This window comes from Mytilus trossulus, chromosome 7, assembly GCF_036588685.1.
Source record: "Mytilus trossulus isolate FHL-02 chromosome 7, PNRI_Mtr1.1.1.hap1, whole genome shotgun sequence".
Taxonomy (NCBI): domain Eukaryota; kingdom Metazoa; phylum Mollusca; class Bivalvia; order Mytilida; family Mytilidae; genus Mytilus; species Mytilus trossulus.
The window spans coordinates 56,677,837-56,704,324 of NC_086379.1; the positions used below are offsets into that span (position 1 = coordinate 56,677,837).

General features: G+C 32.8%; 3 protein-coding genes across 3 annotated transcripts in view; 2 read left to right on the forward strand and 1 right to left on the reverse strand.

The window, feature by feature from the left end:
* The window catches only part of LOC134726539 (telomere length regulation protein TEL2 homolog), a 61,629-nt gene extending 38,874 nt beyond the window's left edge, over nucleotides 1–22,755 (forward strand). The window contains exons 15-20 of the mRNA XM_063590945.1: nucleotides 9,699–9,940; nucleotides 10,913–11,012; nucleotides 14,360–14,424; nucleotides 15,889–16,004; nucleotides 16,463–16,545; nucleotides 21,113–22,755. Of these exons, the coding sequence (XP_063447015.1) occupies nucleotides 9,699–9,940; nucleotides 10,913–11,012; nucleotides 14,360–14,424; nucleotides 15,889–16,004; nucleotides 16,463–16,545; nucleotides 21,113–21,139 (633 nt within the window). The 3' untranslated portion in view covers nucleotides 21,140–22,755. The remainder of the gene's footprint in view (nucleotides 1–9,698; nucleotides 9,941–10,912; nucleotides 11,013–14,359; nucleotides 14,425–15,888; nucleotides 16,005–16,462; nucleotides 16,546–21,112) is intronic.
* LOC134727160 (uncharacterized) lies at nucleotides 3,170–5,470 on the forward strand. The gene is made up of 3 exons (XM_063591540.1): nucleotides 3,170–3,266; nucleotides 3,498–3,571; nucleotides 3,877–5,470. Exons 1-3 carry the CDS (start codon nucleotides 3,242–3,244, stop codon nucleotides 5,110–5,112), a joined length of 1,335 nt encoding a protein of 444 aa, XP_063447610.1. The 5' UTR covers nucleotides 3,170–3,241; the 3' UTR covers nucleotides 5,113–5,470.
* Nucleotides 22,756–24,129: 1,374 nt separating the features above from the next.
* Nucleotides 24,130–24,834, reverse strand: LOC134726540 (uncharacterized). The gene has a single exon (XM_063590946.1). It carries the CDS (start codon nucleotides 24,832–24,834, stop codon nucleotides 24,130–24,132), a length of 705 nt encoding a protein of 234 aa, XP_063447016.1.
* Between the last annotated feature and the right edge of the window lie 1,654 nt (nucleotides 24,835–26,488).

Genomic DNA, 26,488 nt, shown 5'->3' on the forward strand with positions numbered 1-26,488 from the left:
TCGTTACTACGGTTCATTCCCTCTATTCCCACTTTTTATAAATCTTGTAAGAAAAGGTAAAATTTCATGTGGGAATAGGGGGAAAACTTGTGCAAACAAAGGATTATACTGTACAAACATTTTTTAATCAACTGTTAATTGACCAGTTTTATTTATTATAAGAACAGGTAAAAAATTTGCATCTGTATGAATTCTGTTGTTTTTTTAAAACAAAATAAATATGAAAGAAATTCAAACGAATATAAGTTAATTATTTTTATTACTTTTAAAATACAAATTCAACTGTAGATTCAGGCAAGCATAATATAACACAGATTATACAACAGCACTAAATCAAATCACACATTGTAGCACAAACATTAGACAATCACTGTATACAAGTCTATTAAAGTTTATCAATCTAACCCACATGAAGAAGGTGGGAGGCTGCATCAGTGATCACCAAGTCTACTATTGTGAGGTCCTAGTTGCGGTGTCTAACCTTAAGTTCATATAATCTGTTGTTGATTTCTACATACTTCTTTTTGGGGGCCACTCTCTTACCACCGGCTGCATACTGAATAATGGTCAGTGCGTTGAAGGCTTCCTCTTGTTTCAGAAGTTTAATTAGTTCAAAAATGTTTGGATTTGCATGCGTGACATTTTTCTTCAGCTTGCTTTGCCATCCCTCTAAATGATTTGTTGTCCTTGGTCCTTGTGTTAAGTCACGGTTCCAAAGGTGTCTGTTCTGTTCAACCCAGTATGTTGTTACATAGTCTGTAAAGGATGAGTAGTTGATGTTGGTATCAATCTGATCTACGTCTGTTTGGGCACTAAACCACGCATCTTCAACCTCAGCAAAGGGTATAATTGGAAGGACAGCTGCACGGCGTACTAGTTGATGAATATTGTCGTCATCCTTGTATGGAACCTGAAGTCCTGATTCTTGTGCTTCCTCTAGATACATTGGGTGTAGTAGAAAAAACGCAGTCTTTTGCGTTGATGCCAGGAAATACAGAGTATACAGCATTTCTGATGGCAACTTCATAGTCCAGGAAGATAGTGGTATGCTGAAGTTGTAGTTGGTGTTGGTGGCAGAGATCTTTAAGTAAAGTCAGGGACTTTGTATATACTACTTCACTTTTGGCTTTGAAGTAAAGCTATTTAAACAGTTTTCATCCATTATTTTGATTATTTGTCCAAGTAATTATATTTTTAGATTATACTTTCATTCCATATCTTAAGATTATACTTGGATATAATATTATCTATATCATGATATATTAGTATAGCAGACATTTTTTAAGGTTATAAATTTCTAAAATTTGAAAATAAATCTGACTCCATTCTATTTTAATATCATATTTTTTTTTTATTAGCAAGTACAAATTCAAAAATTTATAAAAATGAATCTAACTACAATCTATTTATCATATTTCATCTTAATTTTTAAGTATTTCTTTAATGAAAAAGAAACATATTTCAAATAAACAAGGTATTATACCTAAACAGTGTACCACATTTGTTATGCTTAAAAAAAAATACAGGTTAATCTTAGGTGAAATTCTAATTAACCTTGATTGTTATAAAAACAAATATATTTATCAAATAAAATTGAGAATGGAAATGGGGAATGTGTCAAAGAGACAACAACCCGACCAAATAAAAAACAACAGCAGAAGGTCACCAACAGGTCTTCAATGTAGCGAGAAATTCCCGCACCCGGAGGCGTCCTTCAGCTGGCCCCTAAACAATTATATACTAGTTCAGTGATAATGAACGCCATACTAATTTCCAAATTGTACACAAGAAACTAATATAAAAATAATACAAGACTAACAAAGGCCAGAGGCTCCTGACTTGGGACAGGCGCAAAAATGCATCTATTGTTATTTGCAAGTGGGAATAGAAGGAATAGTATTTTTTAAAAGTGGGAATAGAAGGAAGACACCGTTACTACAATCCCCTTCCCTTTCATGAATGTGACCTACCGAATTAGACTATTTACCGGATTTGTAATCACATAAGCAACACAATGGGTGCCACATGTGGAGCAGGATCTGTTTACCCTTCTGGAGCACCTGACATCACCCCTAGGTTTTGTGTCATGTGCTATTGTTTTTCTGTTTGTCTTTTTTATTTTTAGCCATGGCGTTGTCAGTTTGTTTTAGATTTATGAGTTTGACTGTCCCTTTGGTATCTTTCGTCCCTCTTTTATATGTTGTTCCATAAGAACTTTTTGTTTTAATTTGCTTTTGATGAGGGTTCTTTAAACTTAAACTCAATTTTGCAATTTCAAATTCAACATTTATTTAAAATGACCAACAAAGAGTTAAAACATTTTTATAAATTCCTTGTATTGCTAGTAATGAAATCAAAATGAATGAATGAATGATGTTATTCTCATAAACTTATAAGAACATGTACATAGCTACAGAGAAAATAACTGTTCATATAAAATACATATTTTGTTTTGCAACATTTTCAGATGAGAAAACATTTATAAATTTTAAAATGTTAGCATTTGCAATAATGAGGTAATTATTTTTCTCTTTCAATTTGAAAAAAAATGCAAGACATTATGAAGTGAAATTCATCACCAATTCCTCTAGAGATGCAGAGATGACAAGACCTTTCAGATCTCGGAATAGTTTGCCACCTGCCGGTCTCCACTGGCAAATGATGATTTCTGCATCTGAATTTACACAAAGTATATAAAAAATTAAAAGGCAAAATTGATAAATACTTTTTAAATTTAAATTCAGTCTTGAAAATTCTATAACAAAGTTTTTGAGGATTGATGTTACTATTGCATATGTTATTAATCACTTAGAAAAATACAAATTAAAAGCAGTTTTGTTAATTAATCATGTAATTACATCCTACTCATTTTCTGACTTTAAAAATGTGTCAAATTTCTTACAATTAATTAACACTAGCAGAATTGTTAATTAACACAAAATTTATTCTCATATGGCCTTGAGGTACTAATTGCAAGTACTTCATTCATTAAATTAAGTACTTGTTAATTTAACCTAAAGATACATAATTACCAAGTCCCTGATGACTGCATTAAGTACTAATTAATGTGTAATGTTTAATAATTACTTGTAAGTAATTTTCACACGGTTGTATAGCCTAGGTATATATGTTATCTGAAATCTACATTTGTCATCAATTGCAATTTCATCTCTTTATCTAATAATCTACAAGTTTTACATATTTACAACTTACACTTGACAATATTGGAGAAGATTTCACCATGAAGAACTTGAATGATTTAAATGGTAAGTTTAATATAAAATTTAGGATCTTTTAAGTTCTACTTTTAAATTTAATGGTTGGAAAAAAAGATATGATTTATCTTTAAAATTTAAAAATATTCAGGAATGAGTAATTATTTCCTATTAATAAACTGTTTAGAAAATAGACCATATTTAATATTGGATTGTTTTAATGAATTAAATTTGAATGAAAACAAGAAATTGTTATTATAATTTATTTGTTCTATTTTTTAGATTGGACTTTGAGAGATGAAGATGTGCAGAATGACTTCCAAAATGAAAACTATCAAATGTTAGAAGCAAATATGGTAAGTTATTTAATAAATTTTTTTCACATAATTATTATTTCTAAATATTTCATATAAAATTTCCTTGTGATACCAACAAAACAAAATGTAGCCAAACAATTTTTTTGTCAACAATGAAATTTGAAATTTTCTGTGTTTATAATGAAACTTGATTTTTTCTGTGTTAAAAATTAGTTAGATATTAAAAATGTTTAAATATGTTTAAAATAAAGTTAGATATTCTCTATGTTAACAGTGAAATTAGATAAGTAGCCATATAAATTTTGTTAGTCCATTGTTTTATGATATTTTTTATTCTTATTCAGCTTGCTATCAAAAGACAAGAACAAGAATTTTTAGCAGATTTTGAGGAGATACGACAACAATTCAAAGACGTCTTGTCCACTGCTGGGATTAACCAATCACAGTTTCCAGTTACACCGAATAAAAATCTTGTACCAGTTGACCCCATGACCCCCACTTTTATGCTTACACCTAAAGGATTAACAGATTTAGACATTAAGAAATGCCTGCTAATCAACACTTTAAACGACTCCACATCATCCAGAGACCAGCTTCAATCTGATGGATGCAGTGATTCAGAACACTCTCCAATGTCTACCGATACTGAGTTATCTGATGATGAGGATGAAACTGTATTTTTTGAGAGGGAAGTTGAAGGATGTGAAGATGAGGATGTTTTTAATCTAGAAGATTCATTTCAATTTTCTACTTCATTTGTTGCTGGGAATTTTGTTAATGAAAACCAAGAAAAGAAACAAGCATTTGGATCATCAAAAGGTCAAAGTTCAAATCCTCTGGCCTCTTCCACTATGGTTGAAGAACCAGTAGTTCAAAAGAGATGTAAACCAGTTTGCAGGGGAGTATCCGTTCCAAAAGCTTCATCAACAATTCTGTATGAACCACGTCCTGTGAGAAAAGTGCACAAGTCTTTTTCACCTGTAATCAAGATCAAAGACCTTCAGATGAAACCAATATCATCAAATGTATCTAACAAAAGGGAAGCAACTGTTCAAAGGGATGTAACTGTTACAAACACCCATACTGAAAGTGTGTTTACATGGTCTCTTCAACATTCCTCGACTGATGTGCCTCTAGAGGAATCTTACTTCAGATCTGTAAAGAAAAGGTCAAACAGGCACTCCAATTCATCCAGACAGATGTCAAAGGTCACGGTCAGGTCTCACAAGATGGCTTCAGCACTGAATCTAATTCCAAATGAGACTATTAATGGAATGTCTTTGATAACAAGGAAATATACAAACAAGAATGAAATATTTTCTGACAGTTTGAGCATAGAAAACCCACTTTACAATTCATCCAAAACAATTCCTCGTAGTAGTACTAGAGCCAATATGCAGAGCTGTAGACCCAAAGACTGTGCAGATGATAAAATATTCAAGAAACCTGTTGGTACTTCCAATGATGAAAAAGTTCATGTTGAAAGGAAAAATTCTGTTGTCAAAAAACTTTTAAAATTCAGAGAAAGTTTTAAAAAGAAGAATGGCACAACTGATTTACGTACCCTTGCAATGTTATAAACACATTGGATGACAATTTATAGATTTATATGAACTTTGAACTGGTATAGTGCTATTTACTGTGATAATAATTGTAAATAACTTGTTACTTTTTATGAATTGTTATTGATGATAATAAATTGATTGAAAATTATAATAGTAGTTTTTTTGATTGTCTAAATGAAGATTAGCATTTTTTTTGGAGAGGGTCTCTATGTATGCGACTCACACTTAAGATAAGAGTCATCTTATACTTTCTAAGATATTTTATTCCTGGAAGCAATGACATGATAAGTTTCATTCATTTTGTGTGAACAAAAGTTGTTGAGTATGAATGAGACAGTTACCCATAAAAAACAATGGACAGCTATAGACAAACATGGACCCTTTTACAATAGAAAAATCTGTCAATGTCTCAATAAGTTTAACCCGAATAATTCAGTCCTTATATTCCGCTGATCTATGAAGGCTACATTAACACCTGAATGTCTTCCTCGATCAAGACCGTCAACAGGAAAATTCACACCGCTATGCAAAATGGGATTTTGATTTAAATTGGCAGCTAAAGAAGGAGGAGTTCTGGATGTTAATTGATGTTAAATGATGTAAATTGATGATAATTGATGTTAATTAATTATTATCGGATTTGTTTTAATTGAACACACGTGTTTGGTAAGACAATTACAAGACTATTGCGCAGACTTATTATCCTGATCGCCGCCTATTGGCTTTCTCTCACAGAGAGCAGGCGACGCGGCCAATGATCATAAGGAGTTCAAGCCCTCGTGTGGGAGAAAATCGGACACGGATAGGGCTTGAATTATTCGAGTTACAATAAGTTGAGAAAAATTGGAATAAGAGTGTAGATTTAAAAAAAAAGATAGTCTATCACATGCTGTTTCAACTTGTTAGATCAATTTCAAAGAGAGCTTCAAAAAGTGTGAGGGTTGATATTGCAGGTTACTTTAGAATAGGATACTGGGTATACAGTGTATCCTATATATAAATTGGTCTTTTTATGCCCCACCTATGATAGTAGAGGGGCATTATGTTTTCTCGTCTGTGCATCCATTTGTCTGTCCGTCTGTCTGTCCGTTCGTTCGTTTGTTCGTTCGTTCGTTCGTTCGTCTGTTCGTTCATCCGTCTGTCCCGTTTCAGGTTAAAGTTTTTGGTCAAGGTAGTTTTTGATGAAGTTGAAGTCCAATCAACTTGAAACGTAGTACACATGTTCCTTATGATATGATCTTTCTAATTTTTAAACCAAATTAAACTTTTGACCCCAATTTCACGGTCCACTGAACATAGAAAATGAAAGTGCATGTTTCAGGTTAAAGTTTTTGGTCAAGGTAGTTTTTGATGAAGTTGAAGTCCAATCAACTTGAAACTTAGTACACATGTTCCTTATGATATTATCTTTCTAATTTTAATGCCTAATTATATTTATTTATCCAATTTCATGGTCCATTGAACATGGAAAATGATAGTGCGAGTGGGGTATTTGTGTACTTTGGACACATTCTTGTTATCATTTATTTCAAAGGATAATTCTAGAGTTATTCAGAACAGGGTATAACAGAAAGTGTTTTTACATGATAAAGTATGCGATTTATGGTGGAATGTTTCATCTAAATCAGATATTAAAATTAGTGCTATTTACAGCTCTAATTATATGATAAAGTTAATCATGCATGTATCTAACTGACTACCATGTACTTGTATTACTGGTATTTGATTAGAATTTCTGTAAATCTGAGCTGATTTATTTTATAATCACCATGTTTTTTTATGCCCCACCTACGATAGTAGAGGGGCATTATGTTTTCTGGTCTGTGCATCCCTTCGTCTGTTCGTCCATCCGTCTGTTCGTCCGTCTGTTCGTCCTTCCGTTCGTCCGTCTGTCCTGCTTCAGGTTAAAGTTTTTGGTCAAGGTAGTTTTTGATGAAGTTGAAGTCCAATCAACTTCAAACTTAGTACACATGTTCCCTATGATATGATCTTTCTAATTTTAATGCCAAATTAGAGTTTTTATCCCAGTGTCACGGTCCACTGAACATAGAAAATGAAAGTGCGAGTGGGGCATTCGTGTACTGGTCCGAGAACACAATTAATTCGTAGTGCATTTCTTTTAGAACATAAATGAAAATTAAAAAAATCCCACCTGCGCTTTCTCAATGAAATTTTCACAGTGTGTTGTACTACTTTTGGGACAAATTATATCAAAATTATAGAAAACTTCATCGTCTCTAACTCAAAATATGGACAAATTTATCTTTAGGGCGTCTTGAAATCTTTTGACAGCTTCCGAAGAGCTATTTTTCAACCTTTTTCACCTGGACCAAATCACTACTTTCCTTTAAAATTCTGGACCCAAATTTTTTTACAGTGTAATTTCACCCCCCTACTTACAATTTGAGGCATTAAACATGGAGAAATAAATTTGGAAGGGGTATAATAATTAATGGCAAGTAACCCACTGTTAACAATAGGGACTATATTCGTGAACAACGAAAATCAAGGGACGACAATTGTGGTCTCGGACCTAATAGGATAGAAAGAGTTGACAAATCTTAAAAAAACTTGGTATGAACAAAGCTTTATAAATTATAACACTGCTTGCAAAGTTTCATAACAATAGGCTATATATTATAGACAATATGTTTAATTCTTTACTCATCTTTGCGTGTTAAATTTTGACGTTAAAATTGAAAAATTTCAACTATCAACATGTTGGGCTTTAAAAATTAAAATGTTGCAAAAAACTTCTTTTTAAATGCCTTTATATATCATTTATTATGTACTCAAAGCAATAGAGTACTCATTTGATTTATCAGACTTAGCATAATTATTCAAAAGTCAAATTTATATCAGCCTAGGCCTAAAAATTGAGGTTTTTTAATGAAAGGGGGCCTTACATGAAGATGTAATATTTTCCAGCAATTTTAAATTTGTGAAGCTTTTTGGTTATAAATAATCCTTACATATGTATTGAATGTACTTTAAAAGAAAAGAAAAGTTACAAATAACATATCATATTAGTTTAAAAGGGTCTTAAGCCAAGTAAGACTGGAAAAAAATAAGGGTCCATTTAGGCCATGCCACATATTTACATTAAAAAATGCATATTGAGGCTATAAGAAATAAAAAATTGTGTCTTTTTTTATCATTTCTATACTCATGTGACATGATACAATAAATCTGAGCACAAAAAGGCTCTTGCAATTAACTTTTCTTGCAGACAGTATGGTCTGATACAAAGATTTCTGGCTTTTTAGTGAAAAACTTGAATGCAATTTTAGTCTCAACAGGCTTATATTTAAACCACTTGCTATCCTACAGAAGAAAAGAAAGATATTATGTGAAATGGAACAGGTGCAATAGACATTGTAAAGTGCTTTTGGTACAAATTTAGTGAGGTCTTTATTGTGGACTTCAAATTTTATGTACCAAGAACACCACTTTTGACTTCATCCAAACAGGGCGTTAGACAAGGGTCATTTAAACAACACATTTTACACATATTGTCTGAGATAATCTTCTTTTCTGTAGATTCTGAGTTCATAAACAAGTAGAAGAACTAGATAAAGGCATAGAAACACAAGTATTGACACATGAAAACCTGTCAGATAGAAAGTCAGGATGCCATCTATGCATCAATATTGAAACAGCCTTAAAATGCCTATTTTGACCATAAAATGCCAAAATTGGTCATTTTTGCAGAAATTCTATAGAATAAAAGTTTAAATCCTTTAGTTGCATGCTATTTGACAAATTGGCACCACCAAATCATTTAGGGAAGTTGCCAAAGTACAGATTCTATATTTACAGACTTCACCTCTTAGGTCCGAGAACACAATTAATTCGTAGTGCATTTCTTTTAGAACATAAATGAAAATTAAAAAAATCCCACCTGCGCTTTCTCAATGAAATTTTCACAGTGTGTTGTACTACTTTTGGGACAAATTACATCAAAATTATAGAAAACTTCATCGTCTCTAACTCAAAATATGGACAAATTTATCTTTAGGGCGTCTTGAAATCTTTTGACAGCTTCCGAAGTGCTATTTTTCAACCTTTTTCACCTGGACCAAATCACTACTTTCCTTTAAAATTCTGGACCCAAATTTTTTTACAGTGTAATTTCACCCCCCTACTTACAATTTGAGGCATTAAACATGGAGAAATAAATTTGGAAGGGGTATAATAATTAATGGCAAGTAACCCACTGTTAACAATAGGGACTATATTCGTGAACAACGAAAATCAAGGGACGACAATTGTGGTCTCGGACCTACTGAGGACACATTCTTGTTTAAATCTCAGTTCTTCACGGTTAAATATTCAAATTTTCTTGCTTAACTCTGATTTTGATATTGTGACATCATGAAAAGAGTGTCAATGAATGTGAAAGTGTAAAATTGTAGGATAAAAAAAAATACACATACGTTGGTGAGTATAAATTAATTTGCACTCATATTGAAACATCAGGTAGAAAAGCAAGGCTTGTTGAGTTTTTCTCCTGCTTTGTAGCCAGCACAAATCAATTTTATATTTTCCTGCAATGTACATATAAACATATATCATATCTATATCTGCATGTGTTTTTCCAGGTTTTAGCATCATCAGCACAGGAGTTATCACAGCCTGCAGAACAACCAGTGATAAATCCCTCTGATAAAAAGATTGTAGAGGTGGAGGATGATACCTGGCAGAGTATTGTACAGAAGAGGATAGAAACTAAAACTAGGAGGTTCAGTAAAGGGAAAAGTAAACCAGAACTACAGAAAACTATGAACAGATTTGCTCCAGTGGCTGGTCATTTTTTCTATCCACTAATGACAAGATTTGACAGGTATAGAGTTTTTATATAGGATATTATATGGAAAATATTGATGCATTGATTTTTTTCTTAATTCAATTTGAAAATACACTCTCTTGAAGATAGGACCTTAAATTTGAAAATACTAATCTCTAACAAAAACAATTAATAAGAAAAATACTGTTTGCCAAGGAAAAGTAAAAAGAGGAAAGTCCCTTATCAAATGGTAAAATAAAGACCAAAATCATCCAATGAATTGAAAACAACTGTCGTATTTCTGACTTGGTACATGCATTTCCCTATGTAGAAGACTAGAATTTCATTAACGTGACAACATTTTATAAGCAGAAAAAACTTTGGATAAAGCAGTCCAATGTTGTGTTATATTTTTAATCACTTATAACAAAAAAAATTCTTCATAATGCATAATATGCACTCTTTCAGAGTTACCTCCATTTAAAATGCCAAATTAAAATAATTAAAATTCAAGCAAAAATAATCAATGCTTGTAAAAATATTAAAATTAATTATTAATAAGTTAAAATCTTATAATTTAATTTTGGATGTAATGCGTCTAATAATTTGCTGACAGGTTTTGATTATCAGCTCATAGACACAATTTTGTCATGTGACCGTATTCGAAATAGCATAAAAAATGTGGTGCACACTTATAAAATAACACACTATGCAGGTTATTCAGTGTGCACCACATTTTGGTGTTATTTCTTCATAGACAGAAAAAATATTATAGTTATTTCTTAAATAAATTTGTTCTTTGAAATTAAAATTCACATTATTTATCTGCATTCCTCATTGAATTTTGCTAACGTAATGTATTTTTCTAAAGTACATATTAGGCTATTACTGATGATAGCCAGTGGATACTTTTTGGAATCTCTGGTTTTTTTCTTGGTTTCAGTAGGATATTTGAGGGACAGTTATTGGCTTTAAATGATTAAAAAGACCAAATGTTTTTATTCATGAGTTAAACTTTGTATTTTGTAGAAAGGAGAACACATTTGACATGTTAGGAGAAGACAGCCTTGTACTAGGCAGACTCATCTACACTTTAGGAGTAGTCATGTATTCTGCAATTAACTCACCAGTGAGTATATATTTTATTTCTTAACTATTTTCTACCCATTTCCTTGATGCTAGGGATTTGATACGATGTAGTACTTTAACTTGGCAATGGACAAATGTGGTTCAATCAAGCAAAACCACTATATGCTCTATAATGGCTAACAGGTAGAGAATTCAAAAGTATTGAAAACTAAAGTATCAAGACTTATATAAAAATTTTGAAAAGGATAAGCAATTCATTTCAGATAGGCTGTAATGGTAGCCTTTTCCTCAATTCCTCTGCCCATATCACAAACTTGGATATGTTTGAAGCCAGAACATTTCTCAGATACATGGATAAATGTTTTGGGTCAGTTTGTCCGACTTTTTGCCCAGTTGATAACTTTTGAATAAGCTTGGTATGCAGTTGCATCATTGGCTTAAGTATGTCATATACTAGTCAGGTCACTCTGACCTTGAATTTGACCTATGACCCCTTTGACAATAAAACGTCTGATTTGTATTTGGTGCTTTCATTTTTATATGCCCGGGACGGGACGTATTATGGTATACCGTTGTCCGTCCGTCCGTCGTCCACACTTTGGACAATAACTCAAAAACACTTTCACCAATTTCCATGAAACTTAAGTGAAATGTTTATATCTATTGAAGTAAGCTACCTTTGTTTTTTTTTTAATTTCAGATTTTAAGTTTTGAATTGATGGGGCTTTATTCATAAAAAAGGGAGGATTTTCAACACTTCGTACAATAACTCAAAAAGGCTTTCACCAATGTCCATGAAACTTTGGTGAATTGTTTATATCTATTGACGTAAGCTCCCTTTCGGTCTTTTTAAATTTCAGATTTTAAGTTTTGGATTTATGGGGCTTTACTCATAAAAAAAGGGGGATTTTTAACACTTTGGACAATAACTCAAAAAGGCTTTCACCAATGTCCATGAAACTTTGGTGAATTGTTTATATCTATTGACGTAAGCTCCCTTTCGGTCTTTTTTAATTTCAGATTTTAAGTTTTGGATTTATGGGGCTTTACTCATAAAAAAAGGGGGATTTTTAACACTTTGGACAATAACTCAAAAAGGCTTTCACCAATTTCCATGAAACTTAAGTGAATTGTTTATATCTATTGATGTAACAAATAATACTTAATAAAATCTGATGAAAACATAAAATTTGTAAAATCTTTAGTTCAATTTAAAACATTAAATTTCTTGTAAAAAATAGGTTCCATGAATGTCATACGTTTATACTATTATTGAATGGTTGCAAGGATGAAAGCACATTAGCAGTCCCTGAGATACTAACTGTTCCCTGAGGCATATATCATTTTATGATAACATTTTTACTATCTAAGCTATGGATAAAAATACTGTTTTTGCATATAGGATGTTTTACTCTTGTTAAAATTGGTTGCAATTGAAATCACATGTGACTAAATATTCCTTAAATGTTAAAGGGTGTCATTTTATGAAAAAAATAAGGAAATCAAGTCTCCTAAACATTTATCAATATGATCATCTTGTGAATATTCTAAACAATAAAAAGGTTCAATCAATATACCCCAAGAAAATTACCTTCTTTCAAACTACTATAAAATTTGGAAATCAGCCATAGAATTACTAAAACCTATAATCATATATCACTTTCCTTATATTGCATTGAAGACTTCTATGTTATATGAGCACGTTAATGATATTTGTTTTTTATGCTAAATATTGAAAAGCTGAACTAGGTTTAATCATCAGTGTCTTCTTCACTGTAATCACTGTCCTTAGCATCAGAAAAATCCTCATTTTCATTCTCAGAAGAGGCCTCCTCATCATCAATGAAATCCTCATCCTCATCATCAATGAAATCCTCATCTCCATCATCAATGTAATCTTTATCTTCATCATCAATGAAATCCTTACTTTCATCACCTACTTCCTCATTTAGATCATAACTTTCAGTAGAGTCACTTCCAGCATCTTCACTTTCCCTGTTTCCCTGGCCATTTTTATACGCCCGTCATCTTTCAGACGGGACGTATTATGGTATACCGTTGTCCGTCCGTCTGTCTGTCCGTCGTCCACACTTCAGACAACAACTCACATAAGCTCCCTTTCCATTTAATAAATATAAAAGGTACTTGGTACTCAGAAAGTGTGTTGTGAACAAGATAGAATGTATGGATAAAAAATTAAGACAACAAACTTAGTTAAATTTGAGGTAGCCTTAATAGTGCCAATTTTTTTGTGCATTTTTATTTATTATTTGGGGGGGGGTATTTGACAGGGCTCACACTATTTCTAGTTGATCATATAAATTCATTAAAAGACAAGTTAAAAGAGCATTGGGCGTATCATGCGCTAAAGCACAGCCCTTTATTACCCTAGCACTTAGTTTGAATAAATTTGCATGCTGAAGTTTCATACTGACCTTGACCTTACATTTATGATTTCATAGTAAAAGAAACTCTTACTATTTCCGGGTCAGTATAATTCTCTCAGATTGACCTATTAGTAACCATGTGTCAATATAGCAATGAGGCAAGGATAATATAAAATGAATAGCAGAGTCCAAAAAATCCCAAAATGTCAATGTCTCAATACTGAATTTTTACAGTAGCAACTAAAATGCTTGCCAGGGGACACAGTTGGTTAGTACGGCTATGCAGACAGTAGCCTGGGATCCGGTCCAATCTAGCTGCGCGTCATAAGGGCCAGGTGGGGAACAAATACCATGTGATCGATTCAGTGCCAGTTGACTCTGAATCTAAAGTGAGGCTGAATAAATATTTGCATAAATTTTGATGTTTGATGTAAACCAACACAATTGGATTCCAATTGACACCTTGGACATGTGAAATCTTAAACTTTTAACTTTCTCACCAGGCGATTGCTGATAAGAATTAACCCTTTTCTGCTTACTAATTATCATCATACTACTAATTAGATATGATAACACTATACATCAATTCATAAAGAAAAATAATTACAGTCTAATTTTTACTAATTGATGTTAAACAAGAATTGATTGGATACAGATGTAAAACAAACATTGAGGACAAAATTAGTATTAACCAATCATTGACAGGCAGTACATTGACACACGCCTGGCTATACTGACAAGATTAGCCAGGACCCCAGGCTATGCAGACAGCTCTAGTTTCACATGGAATAAACAATTCTTTTGTGTGAATGCTACATAGTTACATGTGACCAACCAAAAGCCCAGCACTATGTCATAATCTTTCAGTTATTAAGCCTGTACAATGAAGATACAACTCTGCTTTTTCATACAAGAAATAGATGAAAGCTGAATTAATTTTTGCTGTTGATTTTTGCCATACTTTTCTAATGTTTCATAATGTATGTCTTTTTCCCTATAGACAGTCAAACAGATGGCAACTGTTTTGTTAGAATTCCTGTGGGTCTTACGTTTTCATCAGGATCAGTAAGTATATTATGAAGTACTGTAAATTCAGAAATTATTGCAAGGTTTTTATTATTGCAAAATATGTGACAGAGTTGTAAACGCAATAACTTGAACTGGCATTTTGAAATAATTTATTTGAATTAAACAGGATTTTTCTGAAAATCGTAAAAATGAAATCACATTTAAGTCTAAAATGACAAAATCGCAATAATAAATGCACGCAATAATTTCTGAATTTACAGTAATTACATCTTCCTTTTATTTTGTAAGTTTAGATAACTGGCCACAATAAAGTGCAACTTTTCAAAATATAAATCTCTAACAGTGGTGTGCTCTCAGCAGGATTGTTCTGCAAAATGCTATATCATGTAATCAAAACAATTTACGATTAAAAGTTTATTTATAATTAAATATCTTGAGAACAGGTAAATTGTAATTTAGAAATTTTGTATAAAGAAGTTTATTTCATGGTTGTGTGAAGCCCTAACCTACCAATCTAAGTTTGTTTTAACTTTCTGCAATCCAATACATTTCAAACTTGAATCTTGATTATTGAAGTACAAAAAAAGATATCTTGCAAAATAAAAAGATCTATTTGGAATTATTATATTTACTCAGAAACATTATTATTTAATAAAAAGGCATATGTGGTATGAATGCCAATGGGACAACTATCAACAAGAGTTTTAATGACATTGATTTAAACAAGTTTAAGTCACAGTACAGCCTTCAACACAGAGAAAAACATTGCGGCTGATCAGTAATGAAATAAAAAAAAAGTATCCAAAGTTAAACAAGATGTATTTGCATGCTTATTTGAAAGAAATAACATTTTAACTTCCTATCCACTTGAGTGAAACAACAGCTGAAGATATATCTGTCCCTTGATATATTTAGTTTTAGAAAAAGACTGATACATTTTGACACATAAGATATGTTTATTCCACCCAATAGCCAGTGTTCTGATAATTTGTCTAATTATACAGTTCATAACGAATAATAGTTGCAAAACAAAAATAAACACATGCAAGCAAAGTTGAGATGAGAGTGACTGGGATAATTCTGTTTGTTCTGCTTAGGCTCTCAAAAGTTAAACATTTTGGTCATCTAAACTTTTTTCTTGAGCATATATGAAGATATTATAGAAATTCTAGAAACATGTGTTTTAATCATGGAAATCTTATGATTTGATTTTTGAAAGATACATGTAAATTCTGAAGTTTTTTTAATGTTTTTATCATTTTTTAGGGGGTTTTATTAGGGAGAGGGAGTTGTCTGATCCCAGATCCTGCTTATTGTTAAAGAGAATCCTATATCCCTCTTCTCGTTGCAATAATGGCACAAGTAATTTCCTGTTTCCTGTTTTCACGCTTACTTATTCTACTTTCACTGTCATGCTTAATATAAATTGGCCAATCCTGCCTCATGCTTAGACCCAAATGAGACCCAACTTTTTATGTAATATGATATATTTTATTTTAGAAGTGTGAGACACTCCATCTTGTTTTGTTTGTCAATGGTGATGCTGTCAGTACCAGGCCATGTTTTACTGTCTCAACTTCAGTCAGAGATAATGGAGGCAAAACAGTGGCTAGAAGGTAATATAGTTCTGTGATGGCCTCCTTTTAACAAAAGATCAAAGGTCTCCAACTTATCAATCAGTATACAATTACTATAATTTTTTTGGTTAAATCAATGATAGAATTAATACCAGATGCTGTGCCAACTGACTATATAAAAAAGAAGATGTGGTATTATTGCTAATGAGACAACTATAGGTAACCGTACGGCCTTCAACAATGAGCAAAGCCAATATGGCATAGTCAGCTATAAAAGGCCCCGATAAGACAATGTAAAACAATTCAAACAAGAAAACCAACAACCTTATTCATGTAAAAAAAATATGTTTATTTTTTTAAAAACATGATCTCTAGATGGTTTTTTTTAATTCAATTCTGTTGTTTTGGATGCTGTCTCATTATGTATACCACATATCACCTATTGTTCCTATTGATTTAAAGTTCTCATTGTAAATTTTATATTAAATTTTTTTCAGATGTTGTTCAAAAAGATCCTGACACAGAATCTAAAAGACTTGCTCTCCAGTGTCTTGTTTTATTAGAAAATACCATTAAACAGGTAATTAGTTCACAAATTAATACTGCTAATTCAAAAATTATAGTGTGCATTTATTAATGTGATTTTAAATTTGAAAATAAAAGTCTGAAAAACTGTTAATCTCTCAAATTTTCAAAGTCTGAGTCCGTAATTTTGGAAAAAATCAGCAAAGCTGATCAAACCAAACATAATCTTGAATTGTAACTCTTCATAGAAGACTCACATAATAAAAATCAGCTCAACATGGGAACATGTTTACAAAAAAAAGTCTGTACAACTGTTCATAGTGGAATGACAGAATGAGGGATAAGGGTAAAACTCACGGTGGGTATGGTTGTCCTGCGAGAGAACGTACTGTGCTGGTGATTTGGTCCTGACGGGTGCTGGTGATCAATGAAAAAATGTAAACAAATACGAAAATGATGATTTTTGACGTTTTCACTCATAAAAAATGGAAGAAAACAGTTGAGATTTTTCAATTTCGTTTCTTAGGGGTTCATATATAAACCATTAAAAAAAAAGACCCTCTAAACTGTTTCAGTAAGCGTAACACAAAAATGCTCATTTTCAGAAAATCTTGAACTGAAAAAATAAAACAAAAATGCTCATAGAGTCCGCTTTCTATACCGCAATCCACACGACAAAACAATTTTGTGAAAAAACATTGCAATATATTAAAATTTGGCATTTTCTCAATTTATTCATGTCCTGATACTGTGCTGGTGGGTCCTGATACGGTGCTGGTGATTTTGGATAAGAAGTTGGTCATATTTAACAAATGTTACAAAATCAATAAAATTAGCCAGATAATTGTTGCCAACAGGATCTATGACTCCTATTTTAGCTCGTGTGCATCCATTTGGCTGTTTAATATGTGTTTTCAAATGATCTGAACTTGTATTACATAATAACATAAAAGGGCAACATCTTTCGTCCAATATCAGATAACAATTAATATATAGTATCTAAAATAAGTTAAAAATTCCACAATACTATATAATTCATTTTATGTGTCAATTTGTTCGAAAAAAGTCGAAAAGAAGATACCTTTTTTTTAATGTCATGATTATATGTCGCTTTCTAGATCTATGCTTAGCATTTATTTCAGATGACATGAACTCCTCACTCTGATGACCCTGCTGCCTTTCATAACTTTATCCGTATACATATATTAATAGATAAACAAAAGGCTGCATGCAACACGTATCTGTATTTAAAATGATTCGTTGTAAAGAGAATATTTGTGGTGAATGGAAACTGTGAGGGTCACAATCTTAAATTGTTTATAAATGTTGCTGGAACCAATTCCGTTATCTGATCTGAATTTTCTAAAACGTGCAAGGTAAATAGACATTTTGATTTTTTTAACGTCGGTAATGAACCATTGTGTTGATCCCATGCTAAACATAACAAAAATCTCTACAAAGGTCTGTGAATTTTCTACAAAAATAGTGATTTTATTTTCACTTAATTCTCTTTTTCTACTAAATACGATAATGAACTATAAACGATAATGCTATGCAAGAAGTTTCCCCTTGATATATGTACAAAATTATATCTCTATTATTCATTGTCTGTGCTGTTTTGATACTATTGCAGTTTGCACATTTTGGAATTGACAGGCCACAGGAGGGGTCATAAACCGTACACGAAAAGATAAAATATTGATATAAGTGCTTAATTTGCATCTTTGAACCCCCACCCCGGCTTGTTTTTTAGGAGCCTGTGGTGTCTAAAAATGGTCGATTACAGACAGCCGAGTACGCATTTTACTTTCCAGGCGTGTTATTGTTGATCGTTAAGGTCATGAAAACGGATAGATGGAAACAAAAATGTTTGATATATCTGGCTTTAGATTCAGTTTTTTTTAAATATACATTAAGGCTACATTTTAATATAATAATTCTATGAATTCACAATATAAAAAAATGCAGAAAAAAAAATGAATGAAGTGAAATATTTTAGTAAAGAGTCATTTATACTACAGAGATGGTGTGTTTGACACACAAAACTTAAAAGCTTAGTGATATTACCAATTTTAAAATAAAAGTGTATTTTAGTTGGGTATTTTTCCCATTTACTAATTTTCAATTCTAATCAAGGCACATTTTATTTTTATTCATGAAAAATATTTATATATAGAAAAGAAGGACACATTGTTCACTTCCTCCCCCGTAATTCTTTATCAAAAATATTTATTTTGAAATGAAAAAAGCTAAGAAATCTTAATTAGTGTTCTCTAGGTTATCTGGTCTTCATTCTCTGACATAATCTAGCCTGCCCTTTCATAAAATAGTGATTTTTTTTAGTGTTCTATCGAACTTTCGAAAAAAATATACCTGATAACCGTTTAGACAAATAAAAATGTGTTGGAAAAATCTTACAGCAAGTGATTCTTAATGGCTATAAGATACATTTTTCTTTTACAATACAACTTTTAAATCTTACAGGGAACTATTCCAAGCTTTCACTGTAACCTCGCTCTAACTTATCCCCACCCCTCCCCCACCCTCCCACTCCAAAATAAAACACCAAACAAACAAACCCGCAATACTATTGTCATTCTTATAGTCAGCACTCAATTGTTCACAAACAAATGTGTTTTAAGCTGCTAAAGACATGATTCAAATGCTCAGAAAGTCCTTTGTTCTATATTTTTGCTCTCCATTTTTATGCAAAACCTTTTACATTTTTATTTTATGGGTTATTGTTGAAGGTCGTACGATGACGTATGGTTGTTAACACATACTTCCTTTGGTTTCTTATGGAAATTTGTCTATTGACAACAAACATACCACATCATCTACTTTATATAAGTATTGTATAAATTACAACGTATTTTGGTGATCTTGCAAAATGATCGTAATCCCGAAAATCGTAAACATATTTTTCTTATCTTAAAAGGGGGCAAGAAGGGTTCCATTAACAGGCCAATAAATAAGATTACAGTTAGTTTAAAAAAAAAAATAGGGGTATTTTTTCTCTCATAATAACAGTAAACAGATTCACAACAATGTCAATTTCAAGAAAGCGAACAACAGCTAATAGGTCAATAACAGTACAGCATCAATGATCTTGAATATATGCCACTTTTAACTAAAATATAAAAGCACAGAACCAGGACATAGGAGCACATAACCAGGACCGTTTTTCTTATCACCAGCACAGCGTCAGGACAATTCTGTTTAACGAACTTGCACGACTTTTGCAAGATAATATTGTTGTAATATACTTTGCATGGTACTTATGACACATCAGAGAAAAATTAAGCAACAAAACAGTCGGTTTATTGCCGTTCTGATACAATGTAAACAAACCCACCAGCACAGAATCAGGACCCACCAGCACTCGTCAGGACCAAATCACCAGCACAGTACGTTCTCTCACAGGACAACCATACCCACCGTTAAACTGTATTGCCCTGACCATTTTGTGGTGAGGCCATTAAGAAGCATGCATAAAATATGTGGAACTTTTAAAGAACATTACATAATTAATATCACTTTTCAATTCAACTGTTATCCTACCAGATGTAATAATTCTTATATGATTTGCATATTTATAAATACTTGAATTGGGTTGGGTTGGAATTTTTCTCTAAGTTTACACTTCGATAAACCATATTTCCAAACAACTTTTGTAATCTATTCATGCACAATACACAAGCTTGCAGTGATCCCGGGATATTCAGCAAATTGAGATTAAAAAACAATTGCATAACAGTTGTGACTATTCTAGAGCATATATAACCCAAAAAAAGAAATAAATTTAATGCACTAAAGCTTCGAAAATGTACAAAAATAAAATTAAATAAAATTCTGCAAAATTTTATAAAGGATTTGGTGAATTTACGTCATGGCAAAACACAACGTCATACGAATGGAAATTTTCAAGGGAAAGATTATTTCGTTACATGTACGCTTCAAATTCGGATAACATTTAATTAAAATGAAGTTTTTGAAGTAGGTGCTATTTTTATTCAAGATTCCATTGTATTTTTCGGACATTTATGGTTTTTAGAAAGTCAAGATGGCAGCGTACTCCTTAGTTACAATTGCCATTGTGCTTTTTGATGGTAAATATATATAGTAGCCATCAACAAAGTAAATTTTTATTAAATATCAAAATGTTTGGCTGAACAATTATAAGGATTAAACACATTTTTTCTAGAGGTTATTGATGTGTAAACGGGGGCTCTTACTCACAAACTCAACATAAAGTTTGTGAGTTAATCGCCCCGGTTTACACATCAATAATCTCTAGAAAAAATGTGTTTAGTCCTATAATATTCACTATTCACATCAAGATGCAATATTTTCAACTAATCGAATGCTGTTTTCATTTAATTTTAAAGACAGATCAGAAAGAATATGGGCAAATATAGTATATTTATCTACAAAAAAAAATCTACATGAAATATATATTATATTATAACATTTCTTTAAATTTTAGAAATAAAATTATAAATGTATGTTCAAATTACAGTTTTATCATAAAGTGGTACAATTATACCATTATTTTCCATAAGGTTTATAACATGAAATATTATATTGTTGCATTCAACAAATGTATTGATTTCATATTGTAGGAGTTTGCAGGGGAAGAACCTGCCTGATGTATGAAGAAAAGGTTAATGGATACCAAGACTGGAAACAACTTGTAAAAGTTTGACAGAAGATGATGTTGATGAATGTTATGAAGGACAATAAACTAAACAACTACAACCCTGAATATGTAGCTTGTAGGATAAAAGAAATGGATGATTTTTGTCGAGCCTGCAACTTTTGTTGCAGAAAGCTCGACATAGGGATAGTGATCCGGCTGCAGCGGCTGCGTTAGCTAACTTTTTAAAAGCTTTATATTTTAGAGGGTGGAAGACCTGGATGGTTCATACTTTGTATGTAGATGCTTCATGTTACGAAGTTTCTGTCAGTCACATGTCAAATGTCCTTGACCTCATTTTCATGGTTTAGTGACCACTTGAAAAAAAAGTTCAGTTATTTTGTAATATTGAATTCTCTCTTATTATAAGTAATCGGATAATTATATTTGGTATGTGCGTACAATGTCCCCATGCCCGTCAGACAGTTTTCACTTGACCTCGACCTCATTTCATGGATCAGTGAACAAGGTTAAGTTTTGGTGGTCAAGTCCATATCTCAGATACTATAAGCAATAGGGCTAGTATATTCGGTGTATGGAAGGACTGTAAGGTGTACATATCCAACTGGCAGGTGTCATCTGACCTTGACCTCACTTTCATGGTTCAGTAGTTTTAGTCAAGTTTTTTTGTTTTGTCTGTTTTTCTCATACTTTATGCCATAGGTCAACTATATTTGTTGTATAGACTGATTGTAAGGTGAACATGTCTAGGGGGCAGATGTCATCTGAACTTGACCTCATTTTCATGGTTCAGTGGTCAAAGTTAAAAGTTTAAGTTTTGGTCTTTTTATCTAATATTAGATGCCAAAGGTCATCTATATATTTGGTGTATGGAAATATTTTATGATCTATATGTCAATCCCGCAGGTTTTATTTGACCATGACCTCAATTTCACTGTTCTTTGCACAGTATTAAGTTTTGTGTTTTGGTCTATTTTTCTTAAACTATAAGTAATAGGTCAATTATATTTGTTGTATGTATGGAAGCAATTTTAGCTGTACATGTCTGCCTGGCATGGTTCATCTGACCATGACCTCATTTTTATGGTTCATTGGTCTGTGTTTAGCTATCTTGGTTAATGTTAAGTTTATGTGACAGTTGTAATAAAGGTTTATACTTAGGACTATCAACATAATATCAATGATTAGCAAAGATGGCGAGACATTTCAGTGTGTGCACTCTTGTTGTTTCTTCCTAACATTATTTGCCATTTCAGAATTATCTGACTGTGGGTTATTCCTACCATTGTTTATTTCAAGAAATGAAACCAGTGTCATGCTATTCGTTGAATTTCAATATTTTCAACAAATCACAATATTTTAATATTCCAGTTTTTTCCTTGCCTGTAACAAAAGTTGTGAAAGCTTAGTCTTGCAGCATTCAGCCTAAGCATCATCAGTAATTGTTAAAATTGATAAGTTTACACTGGCAAGCTATATCTATGTGTGCATACAGTTAATTAAAAAAATACTTAGAATGCTGAAGATTTTGAAGTTTGGAATGATATGGAAGTTCTGGTATTTCATTTTAAATCTAACTGATGTTTTATTATTAGAATGAAATTAAAGAATATTGTTAAGTTTTGTAATAAAATGTTTCTGCTTACTGTATATTGCTTTATATGTTTGTTCTCACATCTCAACTCAACTTAAAGGACTAAAGCTAATATCTGTCCATCTGTCTATTAAACTGTTGTTTAAAAATTGATAATGGAAATGGGGAATGTGTCATAGCTACAACAACCTGACCAAAGGGCAGAAAACAGCTGAAATCGGTTCCCTGGAGGCTGGTCTCAGCTGGCCCCTTAACAAAATGTGTACTAGTTTAGTGAAAATTGACGTCACACTAAACTCCCAAACAAATAAATGAACTAGAATTAAAAGAAACATACAAGAATAACAAAGTTCATACTGTAAAAACATGTAAGTTGCACTCTGTATGTAAATCCAAATTGACTAAGATTGTCAGTTTTCCTGTTGAAGGTATCTTTCTTATTTCTCCAGCTTCCACCACCAATAAAAACTCATTGTCATGATATGGCCAATAGTTTTCAAAGGTACCAGGATTGTAATTTAGTACGCCAGACACGCGTTTCGTCTAGAAAAGACTCATCAGTGACGCTCATATCAAAATATTTATCAAGCCAAACAAGTACCAAGTTGAAGAGCATTGAGGATCCAAAATTCCAAAAAGCTGTGCCAAACTCGGCTAAAGTTATCTATTCCTTGGAAAAGAAAAATTCTTAGTTTTTAGCTCACCTGTCCCGAAGGGACAAGTGAGCTTATGCCATCACTTGGCGTCCGTCGTCGTCCGTCGTCTGTCGTCCGTCGTCGTAAACTATTTCAAGAATCTTCTCCTCTGAAACTACTGGGCCAAATACTTTCAAACTTTAACTGAATGTTCCTTAGGGTATCTAATTTAGAAATTGTATCCGAAGTTTTGATCTATCAACAAACATGGTCGCCATTGCTAAAAGAAGATCATAGGGGTCTAATGCAGTTTTTGGCTTATAACTCAAAAACCAAAGCATTTAGAGCAAATCTGACATGGGGTAATATTGTTAATCAGGTCAAGATCTATCTGCCCTGAAATTTTCAGATGAATCAGACAACCCGTTGTTGGGTTGCTGCTGTTATAAATGTTGTGTAAAGTAGATAAAATGCGTTGTGTATAGATCGTGTTTATTTTAACGTCTAGCCATTGCTCTAAGTAACGTCATAATATACATAAGTCAAGTAGCAACGTTAACATGTATATATTCGCGCTAAATTCCAGACCTTCTCGGGGCCGGCAAAAGTCACAATATGAAATTATTAATTACTTTAAAAGTCAATCGAATAGATATTACTGAAAATTAAATAATTAATTGTCTTTCTAAAACAAATTCAAATAATTCACTTATTGATTTTTCACTTTTAACGAAGTCTATTCAAATAAAATTGTCAGCTAGTAGTTCGCTTTTGGGTAGTCCATTTCTTTATGTTCTCTCGAGCTCGGACAGATGCCTCTCGTTTTGGTAGAATTCTTGTCAATCCCTCTGTTGAAGTATCATCTTTTTTGTCATCTAAATTGTTTATGTTTGTTCGGATTTCGAGCGGGTACAGTTTTACTATAGGGCGTGAAGTACGTCCTGCACTAGTTCGTATTATAGCTGCTCGTGTAAAACCATCGTTTCCGGTGATCAATTCATCAACAACGGCAATGTTCCATCGGTTTTTCGGTAATTTATTATCTTGGACTTGCACTACATCTCCAACTTGAATAGTTTGTAAATTGTTTCCTGTTTTGCGATGAAACTCTCTCAGGGTCGTTATGTACTCGGATTTCCACCGGTTCCAAAAATGCTCCATTAAACTCGACTGTTTATTCAAATGTTTATGCAGTTCTTGTTTTCCACTATTCACGGCAATGTATTCAATATTCGGTTGTGGATACGGCGTTAAAGTTATTCTTCTTCCGTACAGCAAATGTGACGGAGTTAACGGCTCCTCGTCCTCAATATCCGGTGATACGTAGGTCAATGGTCTATCATTAATGATCGCTTCTATTTCTGTCAGAATTTTTGAAGTGTATCCATGGTAACGTAAGATCTGCCTAATGTTTTCTTCAAACAAGTTTTTGTTATTCCTATAAAGCGTTCCCACCATCCACCATACCAGGGCGCTCTTTTCGGTATGAATCTCCAAGTTGTTCCATATGTTGATAACGTATTGTTTAGCGATGGTGAATCGGTTAATTTCTTTAATGTTTCCGAGGCGGCTAAATATGTCGAGGCGTTATCCGAAATCATGGTATGTGGTCTAGATTTACGACTAGCGAATCTTCTAAAGGCTTGTAAAAAGGATTTTTCTGATAAGTCCGGTACAACCTCCAGGTGTACGGCTCTCGTTGAAGCGCAAGTAAACAGACATATAAAAACCTTATTTTCAGTATCATGTGTATCACGAACGTACAGCGCTCCAGTAAAGTCGACGCCGGTAATTGTAAAGGGCGGCGCTTCCAGTAATCGAACTTTTGGGAGTGGCGGCGGATCAGGTGCTGTATATGCTTTACTGTTGATTTTTCGACAAATTACGCAATTTCGCAAAATTCCTCTTACGTATTGGCGAATTCGGGGTATCCAGTAAGTTTGTCGTATCTGAGTCACTGTTGATAAAACTCCTGAATGTTTCATATACTTGTGTATATCAAGAACAACTAATTTCGTAAAATGATGACTTCTAGGTAACAAATAAGGAAATTTCGTATTTTCACAAACAGGTGCGTTATGAATTCTCCCTCCACAGCAAATTGCGTCTTTGTCATTCAGGTACAATCTAAGTTGTAGATTCAGTAGGTTTAGTATCCTTTAATTTCAAGTGTAACATTTCGTCCTTAAATGTAACCTGAATAATTCAGTCCCTCCCCGTAATCGATCTCTCCTACTTGCGAGGGCCTGAAGTGCTAACACGATAAAAACTCTTCACGAATCCTGGATTTTGATTGGTGCCCCGTAGAAGAGGTGACCAATCAGCAATTAGCTCAATTTTATCGAGATGGGTAAATCCCGACCTAATTCCGAATGGTTGATTGAAGATTTTTCATTGTCTATGCATTCAGGCGTTAATGTAGTAAGCGGAATATAACGACTGAATTATTCGGGTTACCTTAAATGAAGTTCTTTGGCAATTTAGTATCCAACACTCTGTTGCATCCTGCAATTCCTCTCTTGTAACGTATTTTTCCTTATTTCTCTGTAATATAGGCGAACGACAATTTCGTATAAATCGTAATAGATAAGCTGTTATTCGTAGTAATTTTGATAATGTGCTACATCTAGTAATTTGCACAATTTGGTGTATTCCTTGTTGATTATCTATTTCATTGTCCGCTGTACTTGAGTCTTCTATATCTGTACTGGTTAGTAGTACTGTTGTGTCATTTGGCTTCCATGACGGCCATTTTGATGCATCAGTGATCCATTCGGGTCCGTTGAACCATAGTGTGTTCTTTTCAAACTGTGACGCGCTGAGTCCTCTATAGTAAGAAGGTCAGCTGGATTATCTTTGGTTGGGCAATATCTCCATTTTTGTGTATTGGTCAATTTGCGTATTTCCGTTACTCTATTTCGTATGAACCTTTTCAATTGCTTTGAGGTTGATAACCACTGTAGAACGATCTCACTGTCTGACCAAAACGTTATGTCTTCTATGTGTAAAACGGATTTTACGTGATCGGCTAGTCGTGCTCCAATCAATGCGGCCATTAATTCCAGCTGTGGTAGTGTTAGTTGTTTAAGCGGTGCTACTCTATTCTTTGCAA